A 22,776-nucleotide genomic window follows, 5' to 3' on the forward strand; every position below is an offset into this window, starting at 1 on the left:
GATTGGGTGGCCACCTTGCAGAACACCTCGATTCAGCCTATAATAGTGACTCTGAACTTTATCACCTATCATTTTAATTCTCCAATCCATTCCCTCTTTGACCTTTGTCTTTCACCTCTTCCATTGTTCCAATAAAGCTCAACGCAAGCTTAAGGAACAGCACATTATCTTTTCATTAGGCACTTTTACAAACTCTGGATTCAACACTGAGTTCAACAATTTCAGGTCATAACCTCTACCCCTACCACCCACCCCCTGACCCTTTTATTTTGGAAAGCAATGATTGTGCTTTTCCTATTTACACCTCCTTTAGATCCATCACTTGTTCCTTTAACTTGTCCCATTATCATCTCATTTTGCACCACACTGTTATCCCTTTTGTCATTTATTCTCTTCTGCGTTCCACCCTATAAATGGCCTTCCCTTTTGTCCTTTTCCCATTTTCCCTGCCACTGTATTTGCTTAAAACTTCTAACTTTTTCCTGTTCTGACGAAAGACTTAACATTTCAGGTAGATGACCTATGTCACTCTCTTTTGAGATGTTGCATGACCTGCTCAGTATTTTCAAGATTTTCAGTTTTTAATCCAGAACCTGCCTGCTTATGTACGTTATATGTGAAATAGCATGTCCAGGATTAAATTACCCTCTAGTTCTGGTTTATAACGAACCATAGGTCACTGAGATGCCACTTTTCCAAAAAGCAGAATGGGCCACTCAAATTGAGAAAAGCATGTAGACCGAAACGAATTGGTCAGGTATAATTATAGGTTAATAGAAGTCAAGTAATACAGCAAAATAATTTAAAATAATTGAACTGAAATCAGATCACAAGGAGTTAAAATACTATTTTTAAAACTGCCAGAATTGAAGTGACAGCTTTGCAAATGAAACTTGTCACAATGTGATGACATGTGAATCATGCAAATCTCAGGTCATCTAGATTTTAGATCTCCTGTTAGAACTAAAATGACACCAGAATTCCCCAGTTCTTAAACAAACCATAGCTGTTCAAGTCAGAGCTGTCCATCAACACGATTAAAGAAACAATTGTGTGACTTAGGGTATAAAATGCTAATGAATTAATAATTTTTTTTAAAAATCACTATTTCCATTACAAAAACACTAACTCATTATGCACACACTGGATCAGTTGTTTTCACTTACCAGGGCAAATAATATGTGACATGACTCGAAGGGCCTCAAGCTGTACTGAAGAAGTCTGCAAACTACTCTTCAATGTGTCAACTATTCTGCTTGAAGTTAATCTCATAATATCCAGATTCAATGTACTGAAAATACATGAAATGATAATAGCACAATACTTAATGGTATAACATCAAAATATAGAATGGAGCACAATTTGTTGAATTCTGCTTTTACTTTATTAAAGGTTTGCAAGGAAGAAAACCAAATTAATTCTGCATTATTAAAACTACCGTACAACTTAATGTATCAAAAGTAGTATTTGTAGATATTTGTACACTATCCATTCACATCTGGAATCTCGGTTTGAATACAAAACAGACTACATGGATACAACCTTCCACTCATTTGCTGCTGAGAGAACCCAACGAGAATGGCTTTGGACTGTTTCAGCCTCTGTTTCCAATCCATATAGCACCAAAACATGAGCTATGCTTTCCGATCTAAATCTGTAATTTCATTCAAAGAGCCCACAAGAGCAGCAGGAGTCTAAAGCTTAGAAATCCACACTGATGTCATAGGAGTTGGACTTATGATTCTGGGGGCTACACTTCTGAGGCAACGTTCAAAAAGTGCTTTACTCTGCAAAGAGAATAAATTGTAACAGGCCTGGAAATTATTGGCACTGAGCACTCTATGCAAAACATTAGAAAGTACTCAAATCTTCATTAACAAGATAATCTAACTTGGTAAGCGCAAATATTTAAAAAAATAAGTTCTACACTTTAAAAAAAGTCTTCCAAATTCCACTTTTGTTAGCATAGTAAATCTTCATTAACAAATTTTCTGTGAAATAGCTAATAGCAAGAATGTGCAATTTTAAGAATTATATTATAATACATAGGGCGGAATTTTATGGCCCCATCATGGCGGGGGAAAACACAGTGAGCAGTTCAAAACTCCGTTGACTTCGGCGGGACCGGAAAATCCTGCCGGTGGGAGGGGCTGTAAAATTCCACCCATAGTATAGTACTGATTCTAAGATGGAGCTGTAAGGTCACAATGTCTAACTGCTGTAAATAGATCCTGAGGTAACTGGAGGATGACTGATTGAATCAGGTTGCCTGATGGGCAGCTGGTTGTGAAGTCATGGCCTTTCTCCAATGCCAACAGAGCTCTGACAAAGTAGCTGGCTTTCTTACTCTGATTATTTTGCATCTTTAACAAAGTATGATGGTGCATGTTAGTGGCAAGATCTTAGAATATTTATAGATAGAAAAAATTATAATTATGCAATGCCTTAAGTTAGTGACATGTTTAATAAAATGTCATGGTGGTAATCAAGGTTCTGTGAATTACACCAACTCTTTCAGGGATGAATATTCTTGGCAACATTAAATATGTATATGTACTTTCTACTGCATATCACTTATGAAACTGATTTTAAATTTGGAATATTGCAAACTAAAACTATGATGGTATAAGGCACCACAACAGATTTCTAAATTAACTGCGTTTGCAGCACAGAAGTCAAAAACGGATATCATTTTATTTTTCACAACTAAGAGATTACCACAAGGAGTTCCTGAAACACTACATTTTGCAATATTTTTACAAAGGAGCTAACATTAGTGAAATAATCACTTCGCATTGTAGAAATATCAGCCAGTGTACAAGTTTACTTAAATTTAGAGTCCGAGGTAATAAGTGAACCTCATCACCAGCATGTTCCTGATCTTAGTTGTATCATTAAGGCACAGGCATGATATGCTGACCAAAGAAAAAGAAAAATAAACACTAAACCCTCAATATTCCAGTTGCTGCATAGCTTAGAGCTGGGAAAAAAAAGTGTATTTTCCTGTAGTCAGAGTATTGTAGAAGCCCCATGAACACTTCAAATATAGGTAGAAAAACTGAAAATTCAGTATGAAGTACAATTATCCAGCATCTTGCAGTGGTAGGATTATTTACCATATCGAGTTTTTATTCCATCAATGTTGCTATCTGAGTTTAGGTTATTCCCCTAGAGAAGAATGGAAGAACAAAAAGGTGCCAGACAAAAGCAAAATACTGCAGATGCTGGAAATCTGAAATTAAAAACAGAAAATTCTGGAAATATTCAGCAGGTCAGGCAGCATCCGTGGAGAGAAACAGAGTTAATATTTCAGGTTGATGAACTTGCATGAGGTGTTATGGCCCCTGTAGAGAAGATAAGTTTAAAAAACAAACTCAACTTTCTAATTGAGAGCCAAAAGGATGACATGACAAGATTTAATGTTTTAAGACATGTTTAAGTTTGTAGCAGCCTAAAAGCACTATTGACTAAACACTATTTTCTTTGATTGGTAATTTATACGTTTAGCCACAGAACAGAAATTTCCCCTTTTTACTTTTAACATGCCCAAGAAACCCACTTCATAGGTATACTTTACACTGTCTCTAAAATAGTAATTCAATTTTCCCAGACCTAGTCCAAAGTAATTCTTAGCTTCAGAGGGTTTACTTTCATTACCAGCTTGATAACTTTTAACCCCAGAACTGTCTTTCACAATGAGGATTTTTCTCTGGAGATTCTCTCTCCAGTGCAAGCTAGACAAATCTTCCAGTTTTGTTTCAAATTCTCATGAATTTGGTCTTATCAATCCAATTGTGAACTCCCACCCTCATTCCTGCGCTGTGAACCACAGAGACATTCTGCCTCTAGCTAATCGCTCTCTCCCAGTTCCAAGCAGACTGCCCAGGCAGGATTTTACGCATCGGCGAGCGGGGGCGGGGACCACTCGCCGACGTGTAAAATGACGCGCACTGACGTCGGGGGAAGGAACTTCCGACGTCACCGCACCCCATTTAAAATTTCAGGTAGGCAAGGGCGCAGCAAAATCAGCTGCATGCCCGCCGACCTGTCAATGGCCAATTGAGGCCATTGACAGTGTCAATTAAGTAATTAAAGGACCTGCCCGTCCAACCTTAAGGTTGGTGGGCAGGCCAGGAGCCCTGGCGGGAATTAGAAAAAGCACGAAACCTCATCCACGGGCGGGATGAGGTTTCATGTAGGTTTTAAAAAACTTTAATAAAGTTTTTGTGAAAATTATGAACATGTCCCAACTCATTTGACATTGTCACGAGGGGACAGGTTAGGGAAATTTTATTTTTCTATTTTTAGGTTTTATACATTTACAGCTGATCTCCCTGAGTCTGCACTTATCCTCAGGGAGATGAGTGCGCTCTTTCATGTGCATGCTCAAAAGAGCACACTCTCAATTTTGGGACTGCCCCCCCACCCGCACAGGAAGCGCATAGCGCTTCTGTGTGGATGTCACGCTGGGTGGGGCTTAGTGGCCCGCCCACATAAAATGGCGCCACGGCCCCAATTGGGAGCACCGATCAGAAGCGTGCCTGTGCGTGCCGGCCCTTCAACTTCGCCCCCAATGGGAGGAAAATTCAGCCCCCCTGTTTCTGAGAGTTTTCAGGGATATCTTAGAAACCCTTCTCCTTTCAAAGCCCATTTCCATAGCAGCATGAATCACATGGGCCTTGTAACCACGTAGAAATACTAATTAACTATTCTTCAGACCACAACCCTATTCTATCTTGGAATTAAATTGACAGTTTAAAGTATAACCATTTACAATTTGACATTCTCAACACCTTCCTAGTATTTTGAAGTCTAGCAATTAAAGCAATGTAAACACAGATTGTGCTGGCATTGTCTCTTGGTAAGAACACCTTACACCTTCTTCCCAGCAAAACAATAGCTCCCTCACCCAGGTCTGTTGTCAGGCAGACTTCAGAACAGGTCACATGACCCCCTTCATTTTATCCTAAATTAGAGAGACAGTCCTAAAACATACCAAACTTATAAAACCTCATATTTGTAACACAGGTTCAGATGAAAGACCATCGACCTGAAACATTATCTCTATTTCTCTCCACAGATGCTGCCTGACCTATTGAGTACATGCAGCATTTTCTGTTTTCATACAGAAAGATACCAGCTCTCGTTGGCATCCCCATGGCCAGTTTCAACATAGAACTCAAAAAGCTGGTCGCTGTTGACCCAACATTTGTGCACTGCACAGCTAAATCTATGCTGCGATGTCAACTGGAGAAAAGGAGAAAACATGAAACATTATTATGCCACTTGGAAAAACCACCCAATGTAAACATTTACCTTCCCAGGAATAGCTTATTAAGGAGCTTGCAGGCACTTTCCAGGACATCACAAGAATCTGAATGTTTTTTCATTAGGTCTAGGATGTTGATATGTATCCCTTTTGCCAACAGAAGCTTTCTTACTGGTACTGTTAAACAAAAGCAAACAAAAGGATACAAAGTGCTATTAAGAAAAAAATCTGGCTGCTTTAATATTTTATTGGATGTTTCTTCATTTTTAACTCACCACTTTTGTCTGCCAAAGTTGCTAGAGCATTTGCCGCTGCCTGAAACACTTCCTTTGAATTGGAATGTAATAACATGGCTGCCATCATCAGTCTGTGAACTGGGTAGCTGCAATACAATAAGATATTACTTTAATGCATTCCGATCAGAATTGAGTAGTAAAAAATACCCTTTCAGAACACACATCAGTTACAAAAACACTGAAGTTACAAGTAAGCATTTCTTAAAAGAAACTAGGTGTCAATACCATGCTTCTTCATCTCCAAACTTTGTATGAAGATCATTCTTATACAGAAGTAGATTGTACAGTGCCCAACAAGCTGCTTCCTGAAAGAAGAATATTGCACAGCAAGTAAGCACTTGTATGTAGGTCTTTGTTCTGCATGTTTTATAAACTAGTATTTTGCACTTGCAACTTGTCACAACCAATTTTCCCTCCAACAAAAACTGTCAGTAACTTTTCACCCTCTTTGAATCACCTATTTCAGGTGTGTCCCCTTTAACCTATCTTTGAAAATTATAATTTTGCTAATCCAATGTGACATCATCACCTATCCTTTTGTATACCATGCTAAGAGGAAAAACTAAGTGACAAGTTGGAAAAACAAACATCTCTGTTGTGCAATAACACACAGGCATGGGAACTGCAGTTTACATAAAATAAACCGTTCATTCACAGCTGCAACAGGTTAGGGAGCCTAATTATGAGTTACTTTTTGACAATTATCCAACTTTGAATACATATCCTCCATAGATATCATCTGTGAAATGTACATTTTAGTGCTTAAACACATTCGTTTGAACTAACAGTCACAGGATGCACCAGTTTAGCACAACTATTAATGGCTCAAGCAGTGTAATTATGACACTATTTGGAAGCGGTGAGTGAAGATCCATAATCGTAAATGATTGTGAAGCTAGGATTTCAAAGCCAAAGCAAAGATTTGTCACTGCTTTATTTTTTGAAGGCTTGGCTCCAGAATTTCCATGAGTGTGAGTGTGTATCTGTATTGTGTATGTGTATTTTGCGCAGGAGGGGAAAGAGTAACTTTAATAAGAGCCACATCCTTAAAATACATCACACAAATTCCTCTTTCAATTGTTTTTGGGGGACAGAGAAATGTGTTTTATCTACGGATACATAATAAAATACACACTTGTGAAGAAACTTGGAATTTATGAATAATCAATTTTTCTTATCATATACCCTACATTTCCACAGTCATAGAAGAATACATCCTATCATAGTATAATGGGTCTGCACAACAAAACAACATAAATATTCCTTCATGCACTTTTTTTGTATCCTAGAAAGTAGTTTGAGCAAATTAAAATCAGCTAGAGGTTGAACAGAAATTAACTCTTTACTCAGATCAAGTGCCACAGGCAATATCTAGGGCCATACAGGATGTCAATCTTTTTCAGTTTTATTACAATTTGCTAAAGACTGATTTGGTGAATCAGTGGACAGCTAAACTGAAACTTTTGATACAGTAGTGAAATGGATACACATTCCCTTGAGGCAATACACACATCCAGGTGGAATGCATCAGACTGAAAGTATGCCGCTACTTCTACTTTTTCCTCTATTGTTTCACATCCTACTTTTTTCTCCCATTCTCATCTAATACTTGACTCAGTTCCATTGCCATCACAGATTATTCACTGCCTGTGCCTAAACAGTGAATATTTGACGACAAGAGCCATCACAATCAGGTCTGGTAATTTCTTCACCAATGTCCATAAGTACACTCCTTTACAACAGGAATCACTGAATAGTATTCAGAAACGAGAACTCTGGATGTTTATTCCCCCTCCATTGGGCAAGAATACTGAGGCCAACGAATACACCAGCAGACAACCAGTAGATGCTGTAAAAGAGCAGGGATCAAGCCTGGTTGCATCTTAGTCTGCATGGCTGTTGCCTCTAGTTCATAGTTTATATGTTTTATAATATAACTTTAATTTCAGGAATATAACTTATAGGTTGGAAATACAAGTAAAAAGTAAAAGTTCGAGTTCAAAATATATGTAGTTGTAAACTAGTGTTAATAATGCTTATTTTGTTTAATTATTTTTGATATACAATAAAGTTTGTTCTTGTTTAAAAACGTGAAATCTTGTGGCATAGTTCTGTCAGTTAATTGCTGGGTGTTTGGACTTCCTCTTTAAAATGTCAACTGTCCCTGACAGGTTCATAACAGGAACAATATCACATCATTCAATACACTTCCCAGCTGAGTTACTGGAAGCCATTTTTGTCATTTTTCTCAACAACATGGCAGTCTCTGCTTCACAGAGCACTTATCAAAACAAGTCAATATGACATAGCAAACTGGCTCTACTTGAGTGGTGGGGGCAATTTCTTCAGCAGGTTTTCAATGTTTCAAATGAATTTAAAAGCTTTAGAAAAATTCAGAACTACTTAATGATAAATGTCAGCAAGGCAAAACAATGACATTGGTTTATGTCCTAAAATTTAAAATAACAGAATATTTTTTTTAAAAGAGTACATAAATTAAACATTTCAAGTGCAAAAACAGTAACATCCCTCACCTGGACCTTTGCGTTCTCCTTGAATGATTCCAAAGCTTGACAGCAAGCCTCCGTCCAGCAGAGATCATCTTTTTTTCCTTCAAGGTCCTTGTTCACAAATATTGTTTCCGCTTATAAAGAGACATGAAGATATTATAATTTTACTGGATCTATTGCAGTAAGCAATTCATCACTCAGAAACTGAGATTTCACTTATAAATTGTGGTACTATGATAGCAAATGACACTGCACATTGTAGAGGGAGAAATTGTCAAAAATAGCCTGATGATGTCAAGTTGTGCCAAATCATTAGTTTTTGTGTAGCAATTTGACAGGAATAGACAATATGATTACTGTTGAAAAAGAACACAACAGAAAATGATATGAATCAACGGATCACTGAGAATTTGTAAAGACCAAAAGGCATTTGATGTTTCTGGGGCAGGCTCTAAACAAATTCTGGGTTCTTCATCCAAAATGTTAATCTTATTTTTCTCTTTACAGATGCTGCCAAACTTACTATTTTCACATTTTATTTTAGTACAACTAGTATATTCAATTTTTCACTATTAATTTGGATTTAATCTAAAACACAGTTGTTCCTAATCACTCTTGTTTAAAATTAATTCATCCCTGTAAATTAAATCACATGCTATTTCATTAGAGCTTCAACATTGAGAATTCAACATTAAAATTAAAACAGGAAGTGCTTGCAAAGGAAGGACCGGCAGATAGATGGGAAATCCACCATCTGGAAGTTTCCCCCAAGTAACTCACCATCCTGACTTAGAAATATATCACTGTTCCTTCACTGTCACTGGGTCAAAATCCTGGAACTCCCTTCCTAACAGCACTGTGGGTGTACCTACACCACATGGGCTGCAGCTGTTCAAGGTGGCAGCTCACCACCACCTTCTCAAGGGCAACAAGGGGTGGGCAATAAATGCTGCCCAGCTAGCGAAGCCCACATCCCATAAATGAATTTTAAAAACTCAACAGGTCAGGCAGCATCTGTGGAAAGTGAAACAGAGCTAACATTTCAAGCTGAAGGGCTCTTCACACCTCGAAACAGTAACTCCGTTTCTTTCTCTCCACAGAAGCAGCCAGACCGCTGAGTCTTTCCAGCTGTTCCCTTTTCATTTCAGACTTCCAGCATCCTTAGTACTTTCCTTTTATTTCAGGTGCCATGAGTTCTAGGGCCTCTTCTGCCTCTTTGCCAAGGTCCCAATTGCAGCCATTCTACTTAATAAAAATATCAAGTGACGGTCTGGTGTCTCCAAATGGGTAATGTGTTGTTGAGAAATGGTGGGGAGAGGTGCAGCGGGTGAGGGAGGCAGGAGCCCTCATGATTTTTAGAGGCTCTCCGAAAGTCAGCATTAGCACTGAAACCTTCTGGTGAGATGAGATGAAGAGCATCTTTAATGCAAGAAGCTGTACCCCACAGCTGTGAAAGTTTTGACTGAATTCTTACAAATCTTATTTTTAAGTTAACTTATTTTTGGAATGCTGCTTACTTAAAAGAGCCAAACTGTTGAGAGCTGCCGCCTGTAGTGTACCATTCTGTGGATATTTTAGAACTGCATTAATGACAACCTCATGCACTCCATTCAGGAGCAAAATGTTGTAAAAATAATCTGAAAAACAAAAATTAAGTTCAATTTATTAATTCTCAATTTTTCTTCAATAAAGTACTTTACAACATGGAGAGGTTTAACTCAAACTACAGTTCAATGTTAATAAAAAAATTAGACTTACTGAGTGTAAACCTCTGAAGTAAACAGCAACCAATTTCATGAATTGCCTCACTGTCAGGGAATCTCTTCATTGCACCAGTTACCAGACTGTAACATTTTTCATTTCCAGACATCAGAATTTCCACATTATTTGCTGAAAATAAAAATCTATGTTTAACTTTGCATGTAGGAAAGCAAATTCTCACTTCCCTTCCCATAATTGTTTGAGCATGCATCTTTAAGTAACTGGTCACAGATTCATCTCAATGTCACACTTCACAGCCAGTGACAGATATAATTCAATAAAGCTAAACCCATCTTTCCTCCTTTTGCAATTGTTAAGTGTCAAGCTCTAGATAGCTCAAATTAGCAGCTATTGAAAACAAAGCAGGAATATTGTTTACTCATCTATCTCATTAATTACAATTTAAATTATCACTTTTTAAACAATTTTATAAATGATTCTGAAGAGAATTTATTAAGCAAATCAACTTACTTGGACCAGCCAAAGGGAGCAGAGCTCTCAGGCCATGGAGTACTATATCTTCACGTTCATTAAAGTTTTTCAGGGCTTCTAAAATGACCCAGTGATCTTTCCCTTCTACAAATTCAATGACCTGCTCATCTGGAACTTAAATCAAAACCAAATATTATGGATAAGGCATAAAATGTAAACAGAGAACAAAATCCAGGAACCTATTAAAGATGAAATCACCTCAAAAGGTAAGGACCAATGTCTTTGCAGGCAGGTTAAATGGTACTGCAGTTTGGAGACCAGGATGAAGCATTAGAGAGAAGAAACAAAAATGTTCAGAGGACTGGAAGAGACAAACAATCAGGATAACTAGTCCAGAAATAAGCTTGATTAGACTGGTGAAATGTGAGGCAGACTAAGATGAGTTTGGACTGCATGCCGATAAATAGCAAGGGTGTGGTAAATAAGGTTGGTAAGCTGCGTGGACAAGTACCCATATGACATTATGATGTTGTGGTAATCATGGAGCCCTGGCTCAAACAAGGGAAAGAATGGGCACTGTATACTCCTGGCTACACTGTATTCAGGAAGGATAGGAAAGGAACAAAAAATAGGGATGGGATGGCAGTGTTGGTCAAAGATACTGATACAGCAGGGTGCAAAGATAGATTCTATTTTGTCAGAACTAAAGAAATAAGGAGCTAAAACACTGCAGGGTGATGATTATAGGCCATCAAAAGTAGGAAGGAGATAGAGGAGTAAATTTGCCAGAAAACTGCAGAAGTATGCAAGAACTGTAGAGTAGTAAAAATCGGGTATTCAATTATTCCAATATAGATCGGTGAAAAATAAGTGTAAAAGGCTAAGAGAGGAAGGAATTCCTGAAAGTATACAGGAGAACTTTTTGATCAGCATATTTCTTGCAGAACAAGGAAGGAAACAGTACTATAGAGTACCTAGATCCGAGGTACAAAGTTGGTAAGTGAAGCATATTTCAATGGAGGAGCATATGGGAAACACTGAACACACCAGTAGGTTTAGAATAGCTATGGAAAAGGACAAGGAAAAATCAAATGTCAAAACATTCAATGAGAGGAAGGCTAATTTTGCTGAAACAAAAGGGAACAGGCCCAATGAATGAGTTTTTAAAAAAGGAGACAGTTCAGGTACTGATTAGACACATTCACAAGGGAGGGAAATAAAGCACATCCAAAGCTAGGTCTCCCTCGATGACTGAAGATAGAGAAATTGAAGTGAAGCAGAAAAGGTGCACTTTCGATAAAGATGATGTTAATAATTCAGTGGGTAACCAATCTGAATATAAAAAGTACAGAGGGAGCTGAAAAAGGAAGAAAGGCAAAAATACTATGAGAATAGTTTAGTAGCTAACATAAAAAGGGAACCTAAAATCTTTTAAAAGCATATAAATAGTACAGTGATAGCAAAAAGGAGAGGGTGTGGCCAATTAGGGATCAAGATGGAAATTTTCTTGTGGAGAGAGAAGACATGGCTGCAATACTAAATGAGTATGTTGTATCTGGCCTCATTGATAGCCAACGGCCAATGGAAGAGCGAAGGAGGGGGTAGCAGAGAATTTGAATAGGATAAAAATAGATAAAGAGGAGGGGCTTAAAAGGTTTGCAGCGCTCAAAGTAGAAAAATCACCCAGAATGGGTGAAATGCTTTCTAGGCTGAGGAAATTAAGGGTGGAAATTGCGAAGGTTCTGGCCATAATCTTCCAATCTTCTTTAAAATATGGGAATGATGCCAGATTGGAGGATTGCAAATGTTACACTTCTGTTCCAAAATGTGAATAGGAACAAACACAGCAATTACAGGCTATTCAGCCTAAGGTCATTGCTGAGGAAACTTATAGAGCCATTAACCAGGATAAAATCAACTGGCATCTAGAAAAATAGGGGTTTGTAAATGAAATCCAGCATGGATTTTTAAAGGCAAATCATGTTTGTCTAAACTTGACTGCGATTTTTGATGAAGTAACAGAGGGTTGATGAAGGTACTGTCATTGATGCAGTGTAGATTGACTTTCAAAAGGCATCTGATAACATACCCCATAATCGACTTTAAGCAAAATGGAAGCCAGTAGGTTTAAAGGGGCAATGGGTGTGCATATTCAAAATTGCCTTAGAGGCACAAAGCAGACAGTGGTAGTGAAAGGTTATTTTTCAGACTGGAGGAAAGCGTACAGTGGTATCCCCCTTGGGTTAGTTTTAGGACAACTTCTCAAATCTATTAATGACCTTGATTTGACTACACAGGGCATAATTTCAAAGTCTGCAAATGACAAAAAAAAAACTGAGGCTGTAGCAATCATGGAGAGTATAGAAATAGACTGCAGGAGGTCATAGACATATGGCAGATGAAATTTAATTCAGAGAAGTGTGACATGATTCATTTCAATAGGAAGAGTGAGGAGGGGAAATATAAAATGAAGAGTGCATGAATAGGCTGCAAAAACAGAGACCTATACAATGAAATGTACACAAGTCGATTAAGATAGCAGGATCAGTTGAGAAGGCAGGTAAAAAGATATAAAGGATCCCTGGCTATATAAACAGAAGTATATAGTACAAAAGCAAGGAAGTTATGCTAGAACTTTACAAAACTTTAGTTCCAACTGAAATGTTCTGGCCATTTCTGAGCACCACACTTTAGGAAGGATGTCAAGAACTTAAGAGCAAGTGTAGAGGAAATTTGTTAGAATGATACCAAGGATGAAAGGCTTCACTTACATGGATAGACTGGAGAAGCTGGGCTTCTTATCGTTAGAGCAGAGAAGGAAAGATTTGATAGAGATGTTCCACATCATGAACGGTTTTGACAGACTGTTTTGATAGTAACTGTTTCCAGTGGTACAAGATCAGTAACCAGAAGACACAGATTTAAGTTTGTTGGCAAATGAACCAGAGGCGACATGAGGAAAAAAATTATGCAGTAAGTTGTTGTAAGTAGATGCAATAACTTCCAAAAGGCAAATTAATAAATACTTGAAAGAGGAATAATTTGCAGGGTTGTGGGGAAAGAGCAGGAATAATTCTTTCAAACATCAGAACAGGCTGAATGGGGTGTGTAGTCTTCTGTGCAGCATCATTCCTTGATTCAATAATTCTATGACTGTTGTTAATGAATGCAATGGCCTATACATTGTATGTACTAAATATATTTCTAGCAACAGTGAAAGGTCCATTACTTTCAGTCGATTGCAGAAGGAAGGCAAAATAAGCATTTAAACTGCACATTTTCAGTTCACTAGGATTGCCATTAGCACCTTTACTTAGAAGTTAAGGGTAGCAGGATCATTTTAGATCTCAGGCAACTGAGTCACCTCAGGCTAAGAGTTCCATGTTCAGGGTTATGAGCCATGGCTAATGACAGAATCAGCAAATTTCCAATGGTGATGGCGGGAGAGCTTGAACCTCAAGGGACATCAGCTGCTTACAGGGAGAGGATCCTTCAGGAAGAGGACTTGTGTTTCCTTTAAGCATGCATGAGGAAGGCAACAGGAAACCAGCTTGTGTGTTCTTTTCACTTGTCATATTGCTCATTAAAGTTGAAAATGAGAGGCTCTTGCAAACAACTGAAGAGGAAAGCACAGGACGACAAGGCTTGAGGAAATGAACAGAGAACCTGCCTTTGATCAGACCACTGCTCTTAGAGGTTGTAAAGCAAGAGGAAAAAGTGATAACACAGAAAAGGAAAAAAGTTAATCAATTAAGAGTTCAAATGTACCAGGTAAGATTCAAAGGAGGGCAAGAATTAAGAGAAACAGTGGAGAGGATGCCCGTTTTGAAAAGCCAACCTAACATGGCATTGCATGTATACACATGCTCATTATTGGAGTGGTACTTATTCTGTGGTTTAACACATTTTCTTTGTTATTCTTCCCACAAATTGCTTTCAGCTTTCATAATAAAGCATTCAAAAATGCAAAGCTATTTTCAAGGAAACGTAAAATTGCTCAACAGATGTATTTTGAAAAATACCCACAGTTTAAGAATTACGGGCCTTTAGTTTCAACATCTCCTGCAAAATTTCTTTTAGGTGCTTCTAGAATAGTCATTTAGTCGTACAGAACTTGAGTATTGCTGAAAAAAGAGATTTGTCTAAGCTTTTTATCTTGCACTCATCAGGACATTCGCAAGAATACTGAATGTAAAGGGAACAACAATTTATCCTTCATGAGAAGAGAGTGCTGATTGGTTGGCAAGTGGACTCTGATTGGTAGAGGCATTGCCATGGAGCATGCCTGTTAACTGATGATTGACAGTTAACTGCCAAAATTTGTTTAAATTCAAACCAAGCAGGTTGACTGATTGCTCAAGGCATTGCCTTGGGGAATGAACCAGAGCAGAGCCTGGACATTGCCTATTTTGTTCAGTTGAAACAGGTGCAATGTGTGCACATGTTCTGTCTCCAAAGAACTGGGCCCTGTGAATTAATATACGTAGCTTCTAGCATGTGTTAAGTGCGCCACACTGCAAGCCCAACTGATAATCTTAAATTGTTTGTCAGTATAATTCTTAAAACACTCAGGATTGTTTAGCAGATGTTATCCAATCACGGAATCACATCTAATGTTGGACACTGTGTTTTGAGTTTTGCAAGCACAGGCTAGTTGGTTACAGTCAGTACCTTGCCTGTTGTGCCAGCTGAAGGGACATGCCGTTTGATACGATCCACCAGTCTTTGGGACATATGTGAAGCGGTTAGCTTCATCTGTTCTTCACCTAAAGCCGCCACTTTCAGTCCTGAAAAGTGCCCAGTCTACTTCAGATTACCCTGCAAGGTATCTCAAACATTTGAGCGACAAGTGAAGCTAGCTGTTTCACACTGCTACTATGCACACGACTGCATACAAACACAACTGTGTTTGCCACTAGCAGGATGCTGCCATCAAGCCAAAAAGGCATTCTGCCTATGAGTAACGTGATATATGAATTTCAGTGCTGGTGTGATGCTAGGTATGTAGGCTGTACATCCCAAAGATTAGCAGATTGTATCAAAAAGTATGTCCCTTCGGCTGTTCACAACAGGCAAGTTACTGACTGCACCCAGCACATACTTGCAAAACTCAAAACAGTGTCCAACCTTAGATGTGATTCGGCAATTGAACAACATTTGCTAAATAATCCTGAGTGTTCCAAGAATTATGCTGACAAACAATTTAAGATCATCAGTCGAGCTTGCAGTTATGCGTGGTAGAAGCTACATATATCAATACACAGAGCCCTGTTCTTTGCAGATAGAAAGAACATGCGCACTCATTGCGCCTGTTTCAACTGAACAAAATAGGCAACATCCTGCTCTGGTTCGTTCCCCAGGATAGTGCCTTGACCAGAGTCAACCTGCCTGGTTTGAATTTAAGCAAAGCTTGGCAGTTAACTGTCAGCCATCAGTTAACTGGTGCATTCTCCATGGCAAGGCCTCTATCAATCAGACTCCAATTGCCAACCAATCAGCACTCTCGCTTCATGAAGTACAATTGTTGCTCCCTTTACATTTGGTATTCTTGCAAATGTCCTGATGAATGCAAGACAAAAAACTTTGACAATTTTCTTCTTTTCAGTGATACTGCTTCTAGAATATTTATTCCACTGAATTACCTTTTTCTAAGAGTGCACACAACACTTGACATCCATGCAACTGAATTCCACAATGGTCAGAAAATGTCTTCATTCCATCAAGAACCAAAGAAAACACATCCATTTCTTCATCTCGAAGCAATAATGAAATTTCATCTGCAATGTGATTTCAAAAGCAGTATTTGTTTTTAAAAGATGTCTGCACAGGACTTAACTGACAACATTGCACCAATGCAAGAAAATGGAAATAAAATAACAGAGCTACAAAGTCAAATATTCAATTGTCTTTTTAATCCTTTTCAACTAAAAATGAATAATGCGTAAAAAGTTCATGGTGGAGTCAACTTAAACCAGATAGAGTATGGTATTTTTAAAAGTTCAAATGCTACATGCATAAATGAGCTATGAAAGTCTTCTTCATAAATACATTTGTCGTTATTTAGACTGGGTAAAAACAGTTTAACACAAAACTACTAACTCTGAGGTCCGAAGGAAGGTCCCAGCCGAGCTGCTATCAAGCTGTTGCAGATTTCCGGCATATTCCGTTACCTCAGATTTCCAGTTTGACTTTTAATCTCTACAAAGCTTATGCAATACCTTACATTGTTGACAACAAATTATGAGTGCTACTTATCCAAATGTCTATATCCAACACCATAAGGCTTTATAAAAATAGAACTTAAGTAGTTCATGCTTATCTAACCACACCCGCCACCCACCCCCCCACCCCCAAACCACCAACCCACCCAAAAGATTAGATTATATTCTAAACTCAATCTTAAACTAGTAAATTATTCTGCAAGAAAAGCTTTCCTCATTTTTATTGAGGCAAATGATAACTAAAGACTAAAACTACACCATTGAAAATTGAGAGGTCCTTGTAACAGTTCTTAACAGGGTGCAATAAAGATAACAGGCATAAGTACAGAGAATAACTAATAGCCGGTTTAACAGTCTTCTGAATTCCGAAGTGCTATGGCTCCTTGTACTTGGTTCTTCTAGACAAAATAATGTATTTTAAAACATATACACAATAAGAACAGCACTTTCTATTGGTTCTAATTTTGTATTGGTGGGGTTTAAATCTACCAATATGCTCATGCACCTGATGCATGATGAAAGATTAACAACCGATACATAATCACAGGGTTAGTGAGCAAATCTGCAATTGTTAACCAGGTAGTCATGGTTCAGTAAGCTTACAAGTCAGGCTTATGATTTGTCAAAGCATCACCTACTTTGATTTTTGATGACTACAATTATCCTGGCCCATTAGATTGAAAATGCTGATCTTATTCTTATTTAGCATGATGAACAAACATCACTTACTGAACCTCGGAAAGGTTTTGAAATTTGGATGGTAAGTTAATTGAAATTTTCAAGATTGAACTCAACAGTTTTTATTAGGTAATGAGCATCAAGGGGTATAGATCAAAATCAGGTAAATAGATTGAGATTCAGATCACCCATGATCTAGTTGAATGATGGAACAGATTTGAGGGGCTGAACTGCCTACTCCTGTTCTTATGAATTGGCACTGGTTTTGCCAATTAAGAATGAATTCATGAGATGTAGCGATTGCAGTTAAAACAGAAGGAAATTACCAGGGTATTAAACAGATTTGTTCTAAAGCTGTTTGACCTGTAGCTTATGTTACGACCAAGTGAGGAGAGGTGAAGTGACTCTCCTCTATTCAACCTCCTCAGTTGGTCACAACAAAGGCTTAAGTTTCTTTTTCACGAGCATATGATTTTTCCAAATCAGAATGTAGTTAACTATTTCAACTGTGAGCAATAAGAAGTCAATCAAACAAGGTTTTCTTTAGTCAAAGAAAGAGCAGATTTATTGACCACTAACACAGAAAAGTAATAAAAATACAGAGTCAAGCATTCAGCCCTCATGTAGTCATTTGGGCCCACACACATACAAATATCAGAAGTAAGGGGGAGTTAGAGTTCAATAAAAAAGGTAAAAGAATAATGTGGCTGGCAGCCTGGCCTTGAAATACTTCATCCATTGTGTATTTCCAAAAGGTTTTGGATGTGTCTATCTGTGGCAGCCATTGTTTCAACATCCAGAACTTTTGCATTTTTAATGTCTCTTCCTTAGACAGTTAAGTTTCGATGTATTATAGGAAATGTCTCTCTTGTCACGCTCCCCTGAGGATGACTAGTATGTTTCTCACCTTCACCTTGGAATGTGACCTTGCATTTTTAAGCAGTTTGCTCTGTCTCAGTTCAAATTGCAAAATTTCCAGTCAGCTGAAAGTTGAAAAATCATTTTTCAAAAACATTAAGGAGCATAGGTTCATGCCACTTAATCAGTGGTGTGCATTCTTTGAGAAAGAATAGATTTTGGCCTCACAGATGGATCAACAGGTTCATTGTAGAAGCAATTCTAATGTATAACTGCAGGCACCAAACACCCAATTCTTGAAGAAAACTGCATACTATTTAATAGTTCATCAAACTCTCAAGACTCAAATCAATTAACATTTGCAAATTATACTATGCATGCCTATCCACCTGCCTGCCAACTACCTGAAATTTGCTATATTTTCCTGCAACAATTACTATCCTAATTATAAGGGAATTACGTTAGTATAAAAACAGGTAATTGTGAGCTTACTCTACATATTTTCATGCATGGATTCTGCCTCCATCAGGGCCATAAAATATACAAAGAGAAAAGGGACATTGTTAACAATGTTAAGACTTATTTCTCAGAAATTAACTGGAATTACCATACCTGACTGAACAAGGAGGGTTAACACCTTAAGGCCAACAAGCAGTACGGTGGGATGAAAATTGTAAGTCATCAATAAATTCAGCATCTGTCTAAAATATGAATGAGGGAGAAAGAGATGTCAAATATTGCAATAAAACATTTTTAAAAAATAATACAATTTCAAAATGAAATAGTTTTTGATGCTATTGGTAATTTCTTCTTAACTTGCTACCTAAGATCCCTCCCACCCAGGTAGTTATAAGAACTGCCTTGTACAGTACTAAGTCATATAAATGTCACAAGGTCTTTGCTGAGTTAGCCAATTTCAGTCAAGTGCTCCAAACTTTCAACAGCCACTAAGGAAGGAAAATAAAAAAGTCAATCTGGCTTCAGACTCCAGTAGCTGCTGCTGAAAACATGCCAATCTTAAGAGCACTAAGATGCTTGGTCAAGTTACTTACTTGATGGCAAATTAAATATTTAACCGTTTATCTCCATTTGAACAGTTTTGAATTTTTTAGTTATTCCATTCAAATTTCACTGACAGAATCAGGCTTGGCTGTAATATATTCTTCAGGAGAATAATGTTCTGACACTCACTATCCACGTTCATATGGGAATAACGGTCACATGGGAAAGTCATTAGAGACCTGTCGTACCACAACCCATCAAGACACAGCGCATTCAAACATGCAGAGAAGAAATGTGATGGGAAAGTAAATAATAAAGTATAATGTGAAATATTCTTAAGTATTAATCATGATTATGAGCCACAAACACACACAGGCAAGAACATGCAAACAGCTCAATACACATCTGTAAGTTGCAATCGTGCTATAAAACGAAAAAGCAATTCAAATTTACAATCCTCCAAAAGGTTTTTAATTGGTAAAAGTAATAACTGGCAAGGAAATAAGAGTCTGCATGCACACGTGTGCAAGAAAGCTGTTCATTACAAATAGGTGCAAAGGGTGAAAAGACACTAGAAACATTAAGTAGCTGTATAGGCATAAGGAAGCACCACCAGATTGAAAACCATCAAGTTAATCAAGCATTCTATGCAATATTAAATAAGATGACATTGTGAAAATTAAGGAGAAAAAAAAAGGTGGTCATTAAGAATTAAGTATAGAAGAATCAGGTTTTGACACAGCGAATAGAACAAACAGTGAATAGAACAAGTACAAAGCAAAATGAAGAGCGTAACGAGAGGAATGAGCAATGGGCAAGAAACTAGGAAAACTGCTGGGCGGATCTTAACCTTAAATGAAATAAGGATGACTGCCATTGCAGGTTAGAAATTAAATGGGATTATTATGGGGGGAATGATGGGCAGGAGGATTCATGCAAGGGTAAATTCAAAATCAGCAAGGGAAATTTCAGGGCTCTAGAGCATAGCCACGTTTTTGGGTAAAAAAATACAGTGTGGGTCAGGAAGGGAGAGTGAGAGTGACAAATGTAATAGGGCATTAGTGCCTTTGGAGACCTCAGGGAAAATTTAAAAGTCAAAGCTAAAGGCACTATATCTGAATGCGTGAATCATTCATAACTAATTAGATGAATTAATTGTGCAGGTAGAAATTAATAGATTTGATCTAATAGCCATTACGGAGATGTTTTTGTAATATCACCAAGGTTGAGAACCAAATATTCCAAAATAGGAACATAGGAACAGGAGTAGGCCATTGGGCCCCTCAAGCCTTCTTTGCCATTTAACTAGATCATGGCTGATCTTCTACCTCAAACCATGCTCCCACACTAACCCTTAATGCCATTGGTATCTAGAAATTTATCGACCTCTGGTTTGAACATGCTCAATGATTGAGCCTCCACAGCCCTATGGGGTAGAGAATTCCAAAGATTTACCACCCTCTGACTGAAGAAATTCCTCCTCATCTCAGTCCTAAATGGTCTACCTCTTATTCTGGGACTGTGTCCCCTAGATATAGATCCCGCAAACCAGGAGAAACATCTTTCCTGCAACTACCCTGTTGAATCCTGTAAGAATTTTATCAACTTCAATAAGATCACACCTCATTCTTCTAAAGAATACAGGCCCATTCGCCTCAGTCTTTATTCATAGGACAATCCTGCCATCTCTGGGATTAGTCTGGTGAACCTCCATTGCACCCTCTCTATGGCCAGTGCATCTTTCCTTAAGTAAGGAGACCAAAAGTGCACACAATACTCCAGGTATGGTCTATACAACTGCAGCAAGACTTCCTTATTCCTGTGCCTTCCTAATTGCTTGTTGCACCTGCATGTTAGTTTTCAGTGAGTTATGAACAAGAACACCCCGGTCTCTTTGGACATCAACATTTCCCAATCTCTCCCCATTTAAGAAATACTCTTCATTTCTGTTTTTCCTACCAAAGTGGGTAACTTCACATTTTTCCACATTATATTGTATCTCCCATGTTTTTGTCCACTCACTTAGTCTGTCTAAATCTCCCTGAAGCCTCCTTGCATCCTCCTCACATTCGCACCAAGTTTTCTGTCATCAGCAAACTTGCGAATCTTACATTTGGTCGCTATATCCAAATCAATGATATAGATTGTGAATAGCTGGGGCCCAAGCACTGATCCTTGTGGTACCTCACTAGTCATAGCCTGCCAACCCGAGAATGGTCCATTTATCCCTACTCTCTAATTTCCATCTGTTAACCAATCCTCAATCCATGCCAGTACATCTCCCTCAACCCCATGAGCTCTAATTTTGCTTACTAACCTCATGTTTGGGACCTTATTGAAAGCCTTCTAAAAATCCAAATACACCACAGTCACTGGTTCCTCCTTATCTATTCTGCTAGTAACATCCTCAAAACACTCCAACAGGTTGGTCAAACATGATTTCTCTTCCATAAATCCATGCTGACTCTGCCCAAACTCACCTTTATTATTAAATTCCCAGTTATCATTTCCTTTGGAATAGATTCTAGCATTTTCCTAACTAGTGATATCAGGTTAAGAGGATTGTAGTTCCCCGGTTTCTCTCTCCCTCTTTTCACAAATAGTGGGGTCACATTTGCTACCTTCTGATCTGCAGGCACCATTCCAGAATCTATAGAATTTTGAAAGATAACCAGCAATGCATCCACTATCTCTGCAGCCACCTCTTCCAACACTCTGGATGTAGATCATCAGGTCCAAGGGATTTATCAACTTTCAGTCCCATTAATTTCCCCTTAACTTAACATTTGGAATAAATAGTTAAAATGAAACAGGAGGAGGAGTAGCCCTGATAATAAAGGATGGAATATAGACTGTAGAGAAAAACAATCTTAACTCAGAAAATCAAGAAGCAGAATCAGTTTACATAGACTTAATAAACAACATGAGATAGAAAACATTGGTGGGAGTTGTATATGCCCCATAAAAGCAGTCGTAATGTAGGGGAGAATATAAATCAGGAAACTAGAGATGTGTATAACGTGGTAATAGAGTAATCAGGGGACATTAATCTTCATATCACATCAACCTTCATCTTGGGAAAACCAAACTGGCAGTAATAGCGTGATGAACAAGTTCATAGAATGTATGCAAAATAATTTTCTTAATCAATTATATTGAGGAACCAACCAAGGAACAGACTATTTTAGATCGAGAAAGGGTTAATTAATAACCTTGTATTAAAGGGTCTTTAGGGGAAGTGACCATAATATACGAGAATTTTATATTGAGTTTGAAGGTGATTTCGTTAAGCCAAAAATGAGGGTCTCAAATCTAAACAAAGCAGCTATATAGGCATGAGGAGCAAGTTGGCTAAGGTAGATTGGGAAACATTAAAAATATGATAGTAGATAAGCATGCCTAGAATTTAAAGAATTTTGTAAATTAATTTAAATTATTTAAAACTGTGCAATAAATACAATATTCCTTTAATATACAAAAACCCCAAAGAAAGTGGTCCAACCTTGGCCTAACAAGAGCAGTTAAGGATAGTATTAGATCAAAGGAAGAGACTTAAAATGTTAAAATGTTAAGGATTTTAGAATTCAGTGAAGGATGTCCAGGGAATTGCTGAGGAAAAAGAAAAGGGAATAAGAGAATAGACTAATCAAGAGACATGAAAAAGATTGTAAGTGTTTCTGTAGGTGCGTAAATAGGTAGAGACTAGTGAAAGTCAACTTGGACCATTTAGACACTGAGATGGGTGAAAT

The 22,776-nt window shown here is 37.9% G+C and overlaps 1 protein-coding gene across 4 annotated transcripts in view; it reads right to left on the reverse strand.

The window, feature by feature from the left end:
• Nucleotides 1–22,776, reverse strand: part of lrrk2 (leucine-rich repeat kinase 2) — a 210,058-nt gene that overhangs the window by 122,534 nt on the left and 64,748 nt on the right. For all 4 annotated transcript variants that reach the window (XM_078553512.1, XM_078553511.1, XM_078553513.1 and 1 more), the window contains 10 exons: nt 18,638–18,726; nt 15,911–16,045; nt 10,308–10,442; nt 9,834–9,965; nt 9,593–9,712; nt 8,100–8,209; nt 5,791–5,870; nt 5,545–5,651; nt 5,317–5,446; nt 1,167–1,291 (listed from right to left, as the gene is read on the reverse strand). In XM_078553512.1, coding sequence (XP_078409638.1) covers nt 1,167–1,291; nt 5,317–5,446; nt 5,545–5,651; nt 5,791–5,870; nt 8,100–8,209; nt 9,593–9,712; nt 9,834–9,965; nt 10,308–10,442; nt 15,911–16,045; nt 18,638–18,726 — 1,163 coding nt within the window. The remainder of the gene's footprint in view (nt 1–1,166; nt 1,292–5,316; nt 5,447–5,544; nt 5,652–5,790; nt 5,871–8,099; nt 8,210–9,592; nt 9,713–9,833; nt 9,966–10,307; nt 10,443–15,910; nt 16,046–18,637; nt 18,727–22,776) is intronic.

This window comes from Cetorhinus maximus, chromosome 12 (genome assembly GCF_964194155.1).
Source record: "Cetorhinus maximus chromosome 12, sCetMax3.hap1.1, whole genome shotgun sequence".
Lineage (NCBI taxonomy): Eukaryota > Metazoa > Chordata > Chondrichthyes > Lamniformes > Cetorhinidae > Cetorhinus > Cetorhinus maximus.